This window comes from Engystomops pustulosus, chromosome 2 (genome assembly GCF_040894005.1).
Source record: "Engystomops pustulosus chromosome 2, aEngPut4.maternal, whole genome shotgun sequence".
NCBI lineage: Eukaryota > Metazoa > Chordata > Amphibia > Anura > Leptodactylidae > Engystomops > Engystomops pustulosus.
The window spans coordinates 146,413,097-146,431,366 of NC_092412.1; the positions used below are offsets into that span (position 1 = coordinate 146,413,097).

Sequence of the window (18,270 nt, forward strand, 5' to 3'; positions counted from 1 at the left end):
AGTCCTCCCCATATCTCATAACATTTTCTGCTACTGAGACACTGATGGGACTTTGGCTGGTACTAATGATGAACACTGTGAGATTTGTATTAATAATGACATTGAGTGAAAGGAACATTTGTGAAATGAATGTGTGACTGGCACTTTTATATGATATTGTGTGTTTGGCACTGCTATGACTTGTAGTCTCTGTTTGTGCTCTTTCAACTGATAAGTCATGCACAAACACTTCAGGCCCTGCCCTAGGCATAATTCATATCATCTGTTGTTGGCCGCTTTAAAAGACTGTGTACTCTCTGATCAATACGGTTGGCATGCCCCGGATGGTTGAATCAAACTCTTTACATCAAGGTGCATTATGAAGCATTAACACCGAAAAAGCACTTCGGTATCAATCACACAGTTTTATGTGAGATGGGTGCAGTAGCACTTTGGAGCTCATTGCATCATTATTACATGAGAAAATGGGGCACTTTTACTTACCCGGTCCTGTCCAGATTCCCGCTGTGCGTTGTCCGACGATCATGGATTCACTAAGATTGTGCGCCCGATATCCTGCATGTGTCGCTTCCCCGCTCAGGTCCGCTGCAGTTCACCTTCTTTTCCTGGTGCATGTAAGTGCATTGTCTTGTGACACAATTTAAATGTTTAATCCCGCACTCAGTTCGTCCAACAGCCCGCCCCCCAATTTCTGTTGCATGAAAGCCGGTGCCAAGATCCTATCGCGTTCAACACAATGCCCTTCTAAATCTCTGTCCCGGCGGCGTGATCCCCAAAAAGTCGGAAAACCCGACGGAAATGCGGCCAAGGGACCCTTAGTAAATCAGCCCCAATAAGTTTGGATTACACAGTTATGGTATACTAACCCTGTTTTTCAGACTTTCTTAAAATCCTTTCAAATTGTACAACATTGGACACATTTATCAAGCTGTCTAAAAGTCAGAATATTTCTAGTTGCTCATGGCAACCAATCACAGCTCAGCTTTCATTTTACCAGTGCTCATGAACTTGAAATGTTAAGATTTTCAGACAGCTTGATAAATCTTCCCCATTTTATTTCAACAGAATATAACAAAAATATATCACTGCCTGTTTTAAATCTGTAGTTGGAGAATAGGACAGCCTAAAAAAAGGTAAATCATCTGACTTCATAAAACTTACATGAAAATCATCAGTTTTCCCTTGCAATGAAAATTTTAACTATCTTTTCTCACCAAAAAAAAAATACTGATGAGTGTGCTAAGAGACTTGCACATGCTGACGTCAAATTCAGCAAAATTGTCTTTCGTATCTGTAGGAACCAATCACAGCATAACTTAAATTCATTCATACCAAATTTGACAGAAAAGAATCACACTCTTTTTATACCAAACGTCTTTTAGTGATGTGAATACTCAAAATTTTGGACACGACCATTTATTAACTTAACTGACTCTTCCTGACCTATTCCCATGTTACATAAACAATGACTACACAATTTGGAGAATGTTTTGGAGCTGTGGGAAATCTGAACCTTTGTAAGGAACCTCATAGATATTTAGGGAGAATTGGCAAATACAATTTAATTTAAGGGAAAATGTCATCAAGATTTGACCTTTCTACCTCATGATATGTGTCAATAGCCTTTCCTATCATGAGTGCAATACTGCTCTTATAATCAATATTCCATGTGCCAAAACCTATAAAAGTAGATGATAACATATCTGGCTCCCTGTCAGCAAGCACCATGAAGTCATGAGGTTGTGAGCTTCAATGCCACAAGTCATCCTGCATCATATTCCCTCAACCCCTTCCTCCTGCTCCCAATCGCTGCCCCCCTTTCCTGCAGGATATTTGCTTGCAGTGGTCAGCTCCTGTAGGCATGAAGGATCGGGAGGTTTACAAAGGGACTTAGTGCATTGAAGCTTGCACCCACTTGACTCAATGGTGCATCCTGACAGGGAGCTATGTGTTCTACTATCTAATTTTTAAGGTTTTTTTAGCGCCTGAAAGATTGATTATGAAAGCAGTATTGCACTCATGATATAAAAGGCTAATGAAACCTGTCATCAGGAGATGTCAAATCCTGATGACAGTTTTTTTTAGATTAAAAATTACATTTTAGTTTACTATGTTTTGGAAATATTCATCTCTTTATATCGTGGAAATTTTAAAACTTGAGTCTGTACAGTGTTTCAAATACAGCAGTATGTGCTCTGAAGCTGTTCTCCCTGCCATAAATAAGGACAAGAATTTGCAAATATCATCCCTGGTGGATATGTACAAAAAGGTTAATTGGATAGTAGTACTTCAAGTGGTTTCAATATTCTAAAAAAGCATTTAGAAAAATCCACCTATGTTCAAAACCCGTTCATTTTATTCTATGCCTGGTACTTTATCCATGCTGCTTACATTTCTCAAGTGAGTTTGGCTTACTTTAGATAAATCCTCTTAATCTTTTAACAAATCCACAAAGGTCTTCCAGTCTTTTGTGGTGTATAAATTGAAATTTTGGATCAGTCGTGTCAGGAAACATTTAAAGGGAACCTGAAAGAAGGCCCCTATTTTACGATTGGTACGCACCACATTATGCTATGAGCCCTACTCTCTCAGGATAGTGCCATATGTGCTGCGCATGTTGATCACAGCTGTGGTAGACAGCCACTTCTTTAGTATAGACGTGTTAGTTAAAAAGTGTCTTCTCTTCATTTTTAAAGAGCAATATAAATTTCCTCTTAGTATATCACTCCCATCTATCTAAATTTGTATACTTGACAATACAGGGAATATAACCAAGGTAAAGTAGATAACAAAGAGTTTTATGTAAATTTGCATACTTGAAAATATAATGGAGGTAAAGTTGATGACAAAGAGTAATATGTAGATGTATATACTTGACAATACATGTAATATAACTGGGGTAAAGTAGATGGTAAAGAGTAATATATTTAGAAATACATTTGAAACAATATATGCCCTGTGGGCACCAATTACATCATACATAGAGACAAATGAACAGAAAATGTGAGAATAATCATAGCATTTACCGACAACAAATCTCTTGCTTTTGTAGTTCTGCTCATTTCACTGGAACTTCTGTAGCAAAATTGGTGTATATCATAGAGTTATTAGCGTGTACAGTTTCTAGCATCTACAAGGCACCAATGAAATTAAAGCAACAATCAAAGGACAAAGAAAATTTAAACAAAGGACAGATTATTTGACATCAATTCTGTTTGTCAAACAGTTGAACTTTTAAACTAGGCCTAGAGCTACAGACAATGTGTCTGGAATAAGATGCATGGTGACCAGATTCGCAGGCCCAAATATGCCTATATGCCTAGTTTTAGTTTTCACTTTCTTTTTAGAGCGCTGATTTCAAATGGGTCGCATTCAACACATATGTGATGTGGGTACTTCTTAAATACCTGGCATTGAAAAGAACGTGAAAAGTCTGACAGAAAACTGGCATAAGCACCCTAGTAAGCCACTATGTGCAGTTTGCCTGTGGAGTAAGCAGGGTGATTCAAGATTCAGTATTTCTGGCACACGTACATCATGAATCTGGCACTCCCTACACTGCCCCGACAGTGTGCAACAACTTTTTTTTTGGTTCACCTTAAACATAGGGCATGCAACACATTTCTGTCAGACTCTGCATGCCAAATGTGTTGCACATACCGACTGTGCACCAGAACGGCCCTTTATGTGCAGAAATTTGTGTCGCGTCGGGTATAGTGCAACACAAATGAGTCACATGCAACATATGTGTGTCTTGGACACTTCTAAAATAAATGTGGAAGCAATTTGCATGAGAAAGAACATGCAAGGTCTGACAGAAAACTGGTGCAAGGGTCTTAGTAAATGTGGGCCATCATTTAATAGTGTTGAGGGCACTTAGTTTACCTTGTCTGTTTTCAGGAGGTGCAAACAGCTGCACCTACTTTTTGATGGGAAGCTATGATATTCAGAAGTGTGTTTGAGCATTTGAATATTTGTGGAGTAGATGTGACTGCGTGGTCCATCCTTCTTTGAGTTGTCTGTGCCAGTCCTTTATATTACAAAGGTCAAATTATCTTGTTTTTTTGGTCTTTAAATAGTTTTATATAGTTTAGAAAACTATGTTCCCCTGATGACACTCACTGCTACAAAACGTTCTAGGTCAGGTAGAGTTAAAGGAAATATTTCCTGTCAGATAGTGGGAGGAGAGAGAGAAGGAGCAGGGAGCTGGGTGCTGGAGAACTTGCAATTCATTTAAATAAAAATAAAATCCTTTTTATAGGTAAAGTAAAGAAGCAGAACTGCTAATACACATATATTTCGATTCACACTGCTTGAAACTACTCATCAGTGTTAATGGCTAATCTACCACTGAGGAAGATTTCCTTTCAATTGCAACCTTGACTGTTACAAGGTACATAATAAAAAAAAGCTCCTTTTTTATAGTGCTCCTTAACAATTAAAATTAGTGCTTGATTGGTTGCTATGGAAACAAAGACAATTTTTCTGTTGGACTTTTTTCTATTTATGTTATGGGCAGGACAAGTATCTCATGAGACTGGCTAGTACGTAGTAAAGAAAGATGCTAAATTATTAGGGGGCAGTAGGTTTTTGTATTTTTTATTTCTACTTTTGCTTTACATTATGTCAGTGAAAGGGCTTAAAGGGGTTGTCTGACTGTTATAAAAATATATTAGCCAGGCTGTGGGAGGCTTTTAATACTCACCTACTCCGGCTTTCCTGATGTGTCCCCTGCCGCAGAACTTTTAAGATGTGCCCCTGTCTGTTTACAAGGGCACTAAAGCTCTGTTCCAACAACTTACTGCACTTGCCTTGCACTCCCTGTCCCCTGTGGTAGATTGCCCGGAAGTTGTCAGAGTGGAGCTGTGTGTTTACAGGGGCACGACTCCTAAGGATACTGGGATCACTGGAGCAGGTGAGTACAGCTTTAGTTAATTTATTAGTTAACAGTAGGACAGCACCTTTAACTACTGCAAGTGTGAACCAAATATTCACATGTTTTACTGCTAACCTACTGCATACATTTTGAGCTGTTACTTACTATATGTCATGTTTCATTAGTATTTGCTGGCTTTAGCCACTTCTTTATATTCTTCCTGGCAATGTCATGCACGTGGGGAGAATGGCGGTAAGTATTACACGTTGTTTGTCAACGGCTCTGGGAGACTTGTCTACATCCCAGTGCTTTGGAGGCTCCCAGGATTTCTGGGTGCACAGGCAGTTGCTTGGGTTGCTTAATGGGCAAATTTATCCATAATACTGCACAAATAGAACCGTAAAAGTCAATTTAAGAAATGGGCTGTATTGGCAACATAGGATACTCAAATACAATTTACGCTTCTAGGAGAATTACTCCTACATGTGGGTGTCTGACACCCTAAACCAGGTACACAGGTAAATAAAGAGAAGCAAGTCTTTTGACTGGCTGCTGTTTATAAACCCATTAATACATTGTGGTTGGTGCGTGGATAACATTATAATATACAGATAACTGAATCACCTATGAGAAAAAGAAGGTAGGTACTGTATACATGAAGAGAGAAATAAAGGTAAAGTAAAATGGATCCTAGAAGGTCAATATAATTTTTATTTCATGAAAATAGTTCTAAGATCGTGTCGCAAACTGCGAATGAGAAATAAACCACCCTCACCTCAGATTGGCAGAAAACACTTGTTTTATTTTTAAAATGAGACATTTTATTAATATCAATACAGTAGGGAATTGCTGTTTATGCAGCTCCTTATTATATTACTACTAAACTGATAAAATATTATGCTGTTTATAGGGACTCTTTTTATAAGCTATTAATTCTGACTGTAAGCTGCAAATTATGCATACCTGTAAAGTTTCCTGGTTTGGAAGCATAAATGCAATTTTTATTAGGAGAGAAACAAGTTATTTAGTTCCTTGTTTATTCGTATATAACCAAGAACAGACTTACAGCATGTCATATATTTTTGTGCTTTGATGTGAATGCAAAATAATTTGACATGTTTCACTTCAGTGCCTTAAACCTCTCAATGAGACAGGGGGTCATTTATCTTTTTTTTTTTTTTGTCTTTTTTGAGACATTTTTTTTGCACATTGTAATTTTGGGGACTTTTTGAGGATTTTTTAAAATGTCCACTGAAGTCTGCTGGACATTTGTTTATCACCAGTAAGACACATTTATCTTCTATTTCTATTACATAAGGAAAACTTAGAAAATTTAAAAAGTGACATTTAAAAAACAGCAACATTTTTGAGACATTTTTTACAAATGCCGCAAGTAGAGATCTGAAAATAAAAAAAAGTAGACAGACACATTGGCATCTAAGAGGTTGTTTGCATGCATTTCCCTTACTTTATACTTTTTATATAAGCTGTTTGTGGGTTCCTACAAGGGTTGTTGATTTAAAGCAGGGAGAGGTGTGGCATAAACACACATTTACACTATACCATCTGACTATGTTAATTGGAACTGAGGCTTGATGGAACAATGCAGGGACAGCAATAGGGGAAGATAGGTTACAGCTGTGTGAGAATGTAATGAGACAAACCTTACACTCCTCCTCCTGAGCATACATCCTGTGAGTAATCCCTCCAAAGTATCCTTGCAATAGAGAGTTAAAATAGATGTGAAGGTAGCCTATCAATGTTTATATGTTTTTATTATTACTGCTTTTTATAAAAGTGTTTGGAATGGTAAAACAGTTTATAGCTAAATAAACACAATTTTGTATAATGTAATTAAAAAATTTGATATCTTACATAGATTTTCAGGCTTCTTTTTTGACAGAATGATCTCCCTTCTTTATGTACTCAAGTATAGTCTCGTATTGCCACTCATTTTGCCAAGCTTCCCATAAATATGACAATTTTTATAGTTTGTCAAAGAAGGGTTTTGAATTTACAACCTATGGGTTCATAGGCAGAAAACGTTAAATTGTATACTCCTACCAGTATATGGAAATGCAATTATAGAGATAATATTATGGATGTATAATATATTTCTCATTTTACCAGTAATATATACCTGTTATAAAGATGATTGTATGCTATTTTAAAGTGTAACTGTAACTGACAAAAAATAGTTTTAGCACAGCTGAAGAGAGCATTTGACAACAATTCCAACAATACCTGTACCATGCTTCTACCTATCCTGAGATACCGGTCTAATAGATACCGTATATTCCGGCGTATAAGACGACTTTTGAAGACAGAAAGATCTTCTGTCTTCTCTGGGGTTGTCTTATACGCCGGTAATCCCGACCTCCCGCCGTGTATTCACGGCGGCGGTCGGGTCGCGCTGCATGGAGAGGGCTCACAGGCTGAGCCGGTAAGTCTTTGCTGACATAAATATAAATAAACAGTAAAAATCTTAAACACATCAGGTATCGACGCGTCCGAAAATGACCGATCTATCAAAATATGATAACGGGTTTTCAATGCATTTAACCCCGTAACGGAAAATAGCGCCCAAAGTCAAAAATGGCACTTTTTTGCCATTTTGAAAAATATAAAAAAATAAATAAAAAGTGATCAAAAGGTCATACAGTCCTAAAGATGATATCATTGAAAATATTATCAAATTTTGCAAAAAATTACACCACCCACAGCTCCGTACACCTAAGTATAAAAAAGTTATTAGCGCCAGAAGTTGGCAAAATCAAAAAAATAATTTTTGTACAGGAGGTTTTCTTTTTTGTAAATGTATGAAAACATTATAAAACCTATACAAATTTGGTATCCCCTTAATCGTATCGACCCAAAGAATAAAGTAGACATGTCATTTGGGGCGCTCAGTGAAAGACGTAATATCCAAGCCCACATGAAAATGGCGCAAATGCGTTTTTTCACCATTTTCATTGCATTTGGAATTTTTTTCCCGCTTCTGAGTACATGGCATGGAATATTTAATAAAATAAAAATTTAAGGTACAGTATGGTAACATTTACAGTAAAATGGACGATGGTAATGTTGTTGTTGTATGCCTTATGTTTATGAGTGACAGTTTTCCTGCTTTATACCTGCATGTCATAAGAATTTAAATTAAAAAAAGGACCATGTTAAATTCAAATCTGTTTTTTTTACCGGTGTTTTGTATGCGTTGGAAAAGGGGTAGTCTTATACGGCGAATATATCTTAAACTCTATATTTTAAACAGGAAAATAGGGGGGTCGTCTTATACACCAGGTCGTCTTATACGCCGGAATATACGGTATATAGACCAATTTGGCATGCTTTGTGCAGAGCAGCAAACTTACAAACACAAACAGCTCTGCTATATACCATGCCTGGTATGTAATTGGATGACCTGAAGCATGTGATAAGTCACATGCTTATGACATCATTGCAGGTCCTGCAGCTGCTGAGAGCTTTTCCTGATCCTTAGAGTGCATGTGCTAGTAATCCTCCCCCCCCCCCCAGTTTGCACTAGTTTTGATAAATGTGGGCCACTATTTATGAGGAGTAGTAGTGTACATTGCTGGCATTTTTAATGATATAGGAATATAATAATAACAATAATTTATTTATGTAACGCCTACAGATTAGGCAGCGTTGCACAAAACATGTCAAATTGGTCCATATGGTGAAGAATGAAGGTGAAAAGTATAATTTCACATAAATCTGCATCATAAACTCAAACATGAGAATGTCAGTACGCGGACAGTCCATATTATGGTAATGTCTGCCATATTTACAATTTATGTAAATACATGCTAATAGAAATCTTTTAATTTTTTTCCAAATTTTCTACAAGGAATAAGAAACATGTTTTTGTGTAACATGTGTTACTTTATAAGATAGACCATCCTTTAATGTAAATGTAATTAAAATAATTTGGACTTTTATAGGCAGCCATAGCAAAGCACAAGACCATACTGTCATGCTGTTTTACTGCAAAACATATGGGAGCCATTTCATTTACCTTTTAAAAAGTCTGAGGAGTTTAAAATTCCTGTCAACGTTTGCAATTTATGTTGGTCAATAAACAATTGCAAGTAGTAACACACACATATATCTGGGATGTTAGAAGTCTTCTTGGAGGTGGTAGAAGGCAAAGACAAAAACAGTAACAGTTCCTGGAGATACGTCTTTGACCTGAGTGAAGTTGGCCCCCCCAACTTGTTCAAATCAAACAAAATTAGTGTCAAATGTTTTTAAGATATTAATGAAAATTTCCAGAGGTCGTCAGGTCAACCAGCCCCCCCACATTGCCCAAATCAAGCAAAACTGGTGCCAAACAATTCTGCTACGTTTGTGCTGGTTTGTGCTGCTCAAATTTTTTGTTTGTGCTGTTTTGAACATATGAACAAAAAATTTAAGGTAAAAAGTTCAACCAGCCCCACCACATTAACTGAATCAAAAAAACTGGTGTCAAACATTAGTGCTACGTTTGTGCTGATTTGTGCAGCAAACATTTTTGTTTGTGCCGCTATCATTTTCATACTTTTTTCCAGAGGTCATCAGAGTTCATGTCTTCCAAATTACAATGTGTTTCCCCCTGCGGATCAAACCAGGGAAGTGTCACTAGGTTTGTTTTTTACCAGTTCATCCTAAACACCTTAACCTATGTAAATACCTGAACATACCTTAAAAACTATTGTGGCACAAACGTAGCACACATGCTTGACACCAATTTTGTTTGATTTGAACAAGGTAGAGGGGCCAACTTCACTCAGGTATGTATTTGCTATAGCTGAACAAGGTTTTGAGTCTATCTAGCTATCTATCTAACAATCTATCTAAATATCTAGGGGTTCCATATCAATATCCCCACTGGGGTCAACAGTTTGCAGGGGTCACATAAGAAGCCCATGATGGCAGTGGCAGGCCAGAGACACAAAGAGTAGAACAGAGATCTTAGAACAGCTCAGGTTTTTTTTTATTAGCAGGCACTGAACAACAGCAGTTAAGAGGCTGGCTATGAACTTTTTCAGTGGGCTGGTTGTAACGGCAGGGGCAGTACTGGGCTTGCAGGGACCTTAGGGTAGACCAGTTAACAGCTCACCTCGCATGTTTCTCTGATGAGCCGGGGTCTATTGCATCTGCAGCACAACAGCAATCAACATAGAACTTATACAACTTATCTTAAGAGTGAGGCCCAGAGTATATATTTATAGGTTTGTTCTATCTAGAAACTGTGGGGTGCCAGCCACAGTTGCTAAGCCTCAGGAAGGTTACAATTAGTTACAAACATAATGTAAATAGGTTTAATGGAGGTTTAACATATACATTTAAAAAATTACATTTCATGTCATCTGTTATGCTTTGTTTGGCAGGTATCCGTTATCCATGTTTTTTTTTTTAATTAAACGAAAAAAAAGTATTGCAGCCTCAAACCAAAAAATGCATGGATAATGAATACTTGCCTAAATGAAACACAATGGATGACATCAAATTTACATTAATGTCAATGGGATTTTTAATTGATACATTAAAACTCAATTAAATCTCCATTCTTTAGTTTATTTTTAACAGAGGTAAGGAATGGAGGTAAGGAAGGGTAGTGTGAATTTCACCTAACCCTTATGTCAACATACATACAAATATTGCACAAGAAATGCCCTATTCCTGCCAATTGGTAATAGTGTTGAGCCATGCAATTTAGCTAGGAGAAGAAGTATGCAGTCCAATATGTAATTAAAGGGATTATGAGTGTGAATAAGGCCCTATATATCTGAATTACCTGGAGTTGGGAAATATTTGGAGTTGCAAAAGCTAACTGGGTGACTGGGTGATCAGGGGAAAGAAAGGTGGGTGCCACCACCGAAACGTCGCAAAGGAATAAAATGACTTTTGTACTGAACAACCGAGTGCTGCCTATTCTTGGATATATATATATATATATATATATATATATATATATATATATATATATATATATATTGTATTTGCGCCATTGTTTTAGCTCAGTTGTGTTTCATTTGCTGTTTTGTGACTTTCCATTTTGCTAAATGAACACCGGACAATGCAAAGTCACTTTGACATTGACTCTGCTAGCACCAAATTAATTAAAATATGCAAGTTTTCACAATAGGACTGAATTCATGTTTTGTGATTTTATGTTTAGGTGCAATTTTGGTGAAAATTGACTCCAGTGCCTTAACTTTTTACGTTTTTTTGCTACTTTTTATGCAACTCTTGTAAACAACCTCCTTAGCATAAGAATTCTATACTTTCATATGTATAGAAAAAGCATAAGTTGTAATTCTAGCTATAGTTGCTAGCTAGAATGTAGTAAATGTAAAGAGTGGCAAGTTACAAAATGGTCCTGGATTAATTACAGTGGGAAATTGTAGCATTACACCAGCAATTATCTGAGCACTACCATGTTGTGCGCTAAGTAGAAGGTATAGTAAATGGAAAGAATTTAGTAATTACCAGTAATTATTTACTATTCAACTAAATGTATTTCCGGATACAGACTTCTCAATAACCACTTTTGTTACAAGTCACCTCTTTGATCTCTTACTCTCTGACATGCCCAATTTAACTGCTTTCTTTCTAATACTTTACTTTACAATGTTCTTGTAGATTGAGTTGCAGTGTTATATAATTTTACCCCTTTTTGTTTTTCCCTTACGGTTATTAAAGTTTCATAGTAATAACGCAGACAATGCAAATATAGGTATAAAAAGCTTTAATGTGAACATTCAACTTCTTTTGAGAAGAGTAATTAAAGGATTTGGCCACTTTTTTTCTGATGGTCAATAAGATCACATAGATACACGATGAATAAAATCACAGTTGTTTTGCACATAAATGAGTCAGAAAACACTCATTACTGATTGGTCTGAACCCTAAATTTAGAGCGCTAGTTCAGATTCCCATCCTAAAAAATCACTACAACACAGAGTTAATTAATAGCAATTAGTTTTTATTAATTCAAACACTATGGGGGTCATTTACTAAGGACCCGATTACCGTTTTCCGTCAGGTAACGCAGATTTTTCCGTTTTGCACGGATTTTCCCTGAATTGCCCCAGGATTTTGGCGCACGCGATCGGATTGTGTCGCATCGGCGCCGGCATGCATGTGAAGGAAATCGGGGGGTGTGGCCGTAAAAAACCCGACGGATTCGGAAAAAACGCTGCATTTAAAAAAAAGTATAGCCGGACACACGCTTACCTTCACTTGGCTTGGTGAACTCCAGTGCATTCAGCACAGCAGCGACACCTGTTGGACGTCAGAGGAACTGCCTTAGTGAATCGCCGGAAGATGCGAATCCACTGCAGAGAACGCGCCGCTGGATTGCGAATGGACCGGGTAAGTAAATCTGCCCCAATAACTCCAATAACAGTGTCCTTAAACAATAATCATAATCATAAAAGTCTTTAATAATATTTTGCAATGTTTAGACCATATCATGCTAATTTCAACATGGCGGCTAAAATCCAAGATGGTAACCTAAAATCCAAGGTGCCACATAACATCTTATAACAATATTGTTTTTTCATGTCTTTACACAAGTAATGCATAAATGCACATTTTGGACAGAGTCTTAATAAGCACATATACAAGTTAATGATAATAACTACCACTATAATACCGATAGATTACAAAAGGTGGAGGAACCACTGACCTACTCCCTTGAACCAATTACTAGAATTTAAATATAATGTATTGTAGGTAAGATTTTGGGGTTCTTACACCCTTTTTATGTGTATAAAATTATATAAATTGGGTATGTAAGTACAGCATTCAGATCCAACTGCTGTACCTTTCGCTGCTAACAACAGGTCTAATACCATATGATTTTACAATGCTATTCTCTTCATCAGAATTATTATCAGAAGTTACATGTAACTGTCTAGTTTTATAGATATACCTCTGGGTTGTACCCATTGAAATGTAGATTTTTACTCTAAATGGCCACACTTCTGATGTGCCCATTTAGCTAAACCCAAATACTCCCTTTGTTGCTGTCTTCTTTACTGTAAAGCGATCTGAAAGCTGATTGGAGAGTGCTGCCACCTCACTAGGGGAGTATAATCCCTTGTGGGTGGGAGCACATGGTCCTTGGTCCTTAGTCCTTGGTCAGAGTCAGGGAACAGCAAACACTTGTGCTGCAGAAGTCAGTATTCAACAATGTGAAGTAGAGGTGTCTCAGGCCTGCTGCCTGACACCTTGAACAGTCACGGGCTCCCCATCCTTCATCATCCAGGGATCCCATATACACCTCAATGGTTGCCACAGGGAGAAACTTATTCCATCAGTCTCCTTCTTCATTTATCTTGCACACAACACCTGCTGGAGACCTGCCAGGCTGCAGACCAGTCCTCTGGTCCCAATACCAAGCACTGTGACCATAGTGTGCCCAAGGCTGCATCAGCCAGACACTCAAATATTAAGTTAGTTTCCTATGTAATCATGTATTAAAAGCTAACTTCAGAAGGTAACAGTTCTCCTTAAGGAGAGTTTGCCAATTAAGGCCACCTTATAGGCGTGTGGAAACTTAAAGCCTTAGCTGCTCTACTTGTGGATTCTGGGAAGTATGCAAATATATTTTCCAAGGTGTTAAATGGAAAACAATGCCTTCTTTTGGTACCTTGAAAGGGAGGATTGGACAGTATAGATGTGTGTATAGGAGGTACAGTGTCATTAAAGAGTAAAGGAGGTAATGCCTTTGTCTTTTGCTGAAAACTATAATATAAAACAAGCACTTTCATTGTTTTATACAGAACTTATACAGAAGTATCTTAGAACAAAAATGTTCTAGTTGCTCATGGCAACCAATCAGAGCACAGCAGTTAATAAAAAGCAAGTTGAGCTCTGATTGGTTCCCATGAGCAACTAGAACAGCAACTCTCCCCTCAAGTTTTTTGAGTGTCCTTTGCTATGTTCTTTGCATGTTAGGAAAGCCTTGGGTGACTGGTATGATATCTGTTTATACTTTAGTGTTGTTTCCTTTCACTTACACATTCTACAATATCATATAAAACATTGTACTCTACAGCCAATAAAGGTGTATTTTTTCCCATCTAGAAATTATTTGTAAAAGTTAACAAAAAAGTCTATGATCAAATAAGATGGCTTGTATATTACGTAGCATTTATTCTTTCCCAATTTCCTCCACAACCCTACAACAAATGTGGACCACTTAAACCTTATTTATTACACTGGTGTTCTAATTTCATAGACGTAAATGTATCTACATCTTTATAAATCACAAAATATTGTTGATGCCATATTTTTAGTGAACTGTGTACAGGTGCAATACTGAAGCACAGTATGCTATGTGATAGAAATGTCTGCAGTACGTCTTCATTTCTATCTGACAATGAAAGTAGCAAAAACTATATGCAAGTTTATAATAGGATTTATGGAAATTTATAGCTTGTTTCATGGATAAAGCAATGATGAGATGATTATTAATTAACCAAGGCCTTTAGGGACTTGCACAAGAAAGTGGGGGAAGGAATACCATGCAAAGAGTAATTACATTTTAGCATTGTGCTAGAACACTGAGTAATGATTTATGAGTCTTTATAATTGTCATAAATGTCCTACTTTATCTACAGGCCCAGTGGGAAGGGCTGACCGGACGAATTGTGTTCAACAAAACCAGCGGGCTTCGAACAGATTTCGATCTTGATATCATCAGTCTCAAGGAAGATGGCTTAGAGAAGGTACTGACACAGATTATTGACATGACGTATGTTTTGTTCTTTCCTTGTGTCACCATAGTCATCTGCATGCAAAAACGTAACCTGCCCTGTCCCATAAACCTTTCTAAATACCAATATTTTGTAATGTAATGCTTTCCATTGTTAAAAATAGAGGTGTTACAAAGTGCAGCTACTATGGTGTTGCTGCTCTGTGATCTGATAGAATCCTAGCCAGGTGTATACTACAAGCATGTGCATTTCTACTAATTACATTTTCTGGAACAAAGGGACATCAAATACATGCTGTGCATTTGGCTTTAAATTGAAGTTATTCACAAAAAATTCTGATCACATAGGGATGTGACAGAGCATTCATGGAAAAGAGTTGTTTGAGACCACAATGTACAGATGAGTGTTGCAGTCTTTTCCCTTTCTATACATTGTACAGGGCCTGGTATTACAGCTGAGCCCAATTTACTTAAAAGGAGCTTAGCTGCACATAGGCTACATGAGGAGTGCATTTGGCCCCACTGGTCTGTATAAAGGGTGCTGCTTTCACCACTGAACATCCATGTCACTGATCTGATATGACATGTGTATTAAACTACTTCAAATTGTTTTTGTTACTAAATCAACACACTACCCAACTGCAGTCACCAATGGTTGTGTTCTTATTGCTAATATGACTAATAGCACCAAACAGTTAAAGGGGTATTCCGGGAATATGAACGTCTGACACAAAAACCCATGATGATATAAATAAATGAGTACAACGATACTCTATGTCATTAGTCACAAAACTAAGCTTAAATAGTTTGATTTTAAGATTTACAAAATATATGGCCTCTCTAAAGTAGGTGGAGTTATCACTAAGATGGTTGCCACTGGAAACTGCAAGTTCCATGATCCTTTACTTCTCAGTAACTCCTCCTTCCTCTTATGCACTGCTCCCAGTGATGATGTAACAGGTTTTCTTGCTCAGTTACCATAGTAATGATGTGTAACTGCCCTCTCCAAAACACTGACCATTCTGGATGCACTGCAACAAACCGACTACGAATATGAATTATGCCGATTCCTGGAATACCCCTTTAAGTCAATACCTGCACTCACTGGATAAAGGGCGATTTCCAGGTACCACTTCTGAACTTGATGGAGGGTGGGATTGACAGACCCCTGTTCTTTTTACTGGCTTAGGTTGCAAATATTGGACCTGCTTATCTCGAACATTTAGTGTAAAGTATACTGACTTTCAAGCAAGACTGTTTTAAGGAAAGGGGAACGATGATAATGTGTAAAACATAAATTATCTACCAGTGAAAGTCAAATTATTCCTGTTCACTATAACATGTTTTATGTGGATGTTTTGACCTTGTATTCTAAAAATGTAAGTGTTTTATATTACCAAAGTTTCTAATTGATATATTTTCAAAATAACCATGCAGGTGACATTTTTGGGTGATTGTTCTTTTTATAGAAAGGAAATATGAGTGTGAAACCCCTTGGGAAAAAGTTAGTAATGTTTATTGAATTAATTTCCATGTTGATTGGATGGAAGTGACTATTCTTTGTAGCAATTGAGGGCTAGGAATAGTCTTGCTGATTGAAATTGCATGCTATTCTTGTATGGTAGAGCTCCCACTGGTATGCAGCTTCTAGCAAAGTGGTATCATGTAGCCGAGAAAAATTAAACAAGCTTCTTTATGAATAGTGATGCTGTTTGCCGAAAATTGAAGTAAATAAGAAATTGCCTAGAGAGTCCAAAGGCAATTACCTGAAGCTCTTTTTAGTAGACATATATGGCACAGTGGTCATTGGAGGACAGTACAGTTAATATTATCTGCTGTACAGTGGTGACAGTTCTTTTAGAACATCCAATTTCATCAGAGAAGTGCTACTTACTTAGCAATTCTACACAACATGAAACCTAGGAAGACCCTTGTGGAAAGAAGCTAAAGTTAAGAGTCTGTTTGCTTTTTTGTTTTATTTCATATTCAGTATATGTGCTGAGAAAGTCCCCACTCCATACAAATACATTGAAGAAGAATGTATTTTCTACCATATAGTTTCCTAAAATTTTCAGAGGGACACAATAAAAAAAAGCATATAGTATTACATATTATACTGTCAATAGCTAACATATACTACTGCATCCATGCATGATGTCAGAGGATTTTACCAGATGAATGTGTAGCAAAACTTCTGGCAAATACTGTACTTCAGACAAAAGCAAAAACAGCTTATATGAAAAGCGCTCTGATGTGATATAGAAAATTGAAATTTCCCAACGCAAGAAAATAGAATCTTCTTAATCACAAGCAAACCAAACTATTTCTTTGTGATTTTATTGTCACATTTTAGGGCATAACGTATTAATTTTGTCTGGCCATGTATAAGGAGAATGTACTTTATTTCTTTTTAGGAGGAAATTAGAAATAAACAGCATTTCCACAATGATTTTTTATTTTTTGTAGTTGCTGACCTAATTTTTTAAAATTTGTTAACTTTTATGTTTTCATAGTTTTTTTTTATCATCTTAGCTGTATGAGTGCTAATTATTTGGGTACCGACATTGTAATGATAGCATGGTTGAAAAAAGACAAATGTTTGCAAAGTACAACCAAGGAAGGCAAAGGGCAGGACTAAGGCCCCTTCCACACTTGCATTGCAGATCACGTCAGAGTCTGATCAGGGTGCGATCAGGGTTTGGTCAGTGAAAAACGCACATTTTGCATCAGAGTTCAATCAGTTTTCAGTCAGAGTTTGTTCAGTGTCTCAGTTTTTCATGCGCATTTTCAATGCAATTTCAATGCGTTTTTCATGCGCAGAAAATGCGCGTGAAATGGACTCAGGACTGAGCTCTATCTTTTCTATGGAAATTGATGCGTGAAAAACACATTGGGGGTCATTTACTAAGGGCCCGATTCGCGTTTTCCCGACGTGTTACCCGAATATTTCCGATTTGCGCCGATTGTACCTGAATTGCCCCGGGATTGTGGCGCACGCGATCGGATTGTGGCGCATCGGCACCGGCATGCGCGCGACGGAAATCGGGGGGCGTGGCCGAACGAAAACCCGACGTATTCGGAAAACCCGCCGCATTTAAAAACCGAAAAAGTGTCGCTCGGGGAGCGCTTACCTTCACCTGGTCCGAGGTGGTGCATTCCGGCGCGATGAGATGACTTTCAGCGCAGCAGCGCCACCTGGTGGACGGCGGAAGAACTACATTCATAAATCCCGGCCGGACCCGAATCCAGAGCAGAGAACGCGCCGCTGGATCGCGACTGGACCGGGTAAGTAAATGTGCCCCATTGCATTGGATTGCACTTGCAAGTGTCTCAGAGTACAATGCGTTTTTGATGCATCTCCATAGACTTGTATGGTGCGTTTTTCACGCGCCTGACTTGCAAAAGTAGAGAATGTCGAGATTTAAACGCGCGTTAAAAAAAAACGTGCGTGTGTGCGTGAAAAAAAATGCAAGTCTGAAAAGACCCATTTGTTACCCATTTGTTACAATAAGTCAGAGTGCAATGCAAGTTCTGCACGTCAAAAGCACGCGCAGAAAACGTGCGTGAAAAACACAAATGTGAAAGGGGCCTTATTGGAAGGGATGTGAGTAGACAAATCTATACTATAATATATCCATTAATGTTATGTTGCTATAAGTAGGCATCT

At 37.6% G+C, this 18,270-nt stretch overlaps 1 protein-coding gene across 1 annotated transcript in view; it reads left to right on the forward strand.

Moving 5' to 3' along the window:
• GRIK3 (glutamate ionotropic receptor kainate type subunit 3) overlaps positions 1-18,270 on the forward strand; it is a 337,694-nt gene that overhangs the window by 212,319 nt on the left and 107,105 nt on the right. The window contains exon 8 of the mRNA XM_072136786.1: positions 14,509-14,616. Coding sequence (XP_071992887.1) covers positions 14,509-14,616 — 108 coding nt within the window. The remainder of the gene's footprint in view (positions 1-14,508; positions 14,617-18,270) is intronic.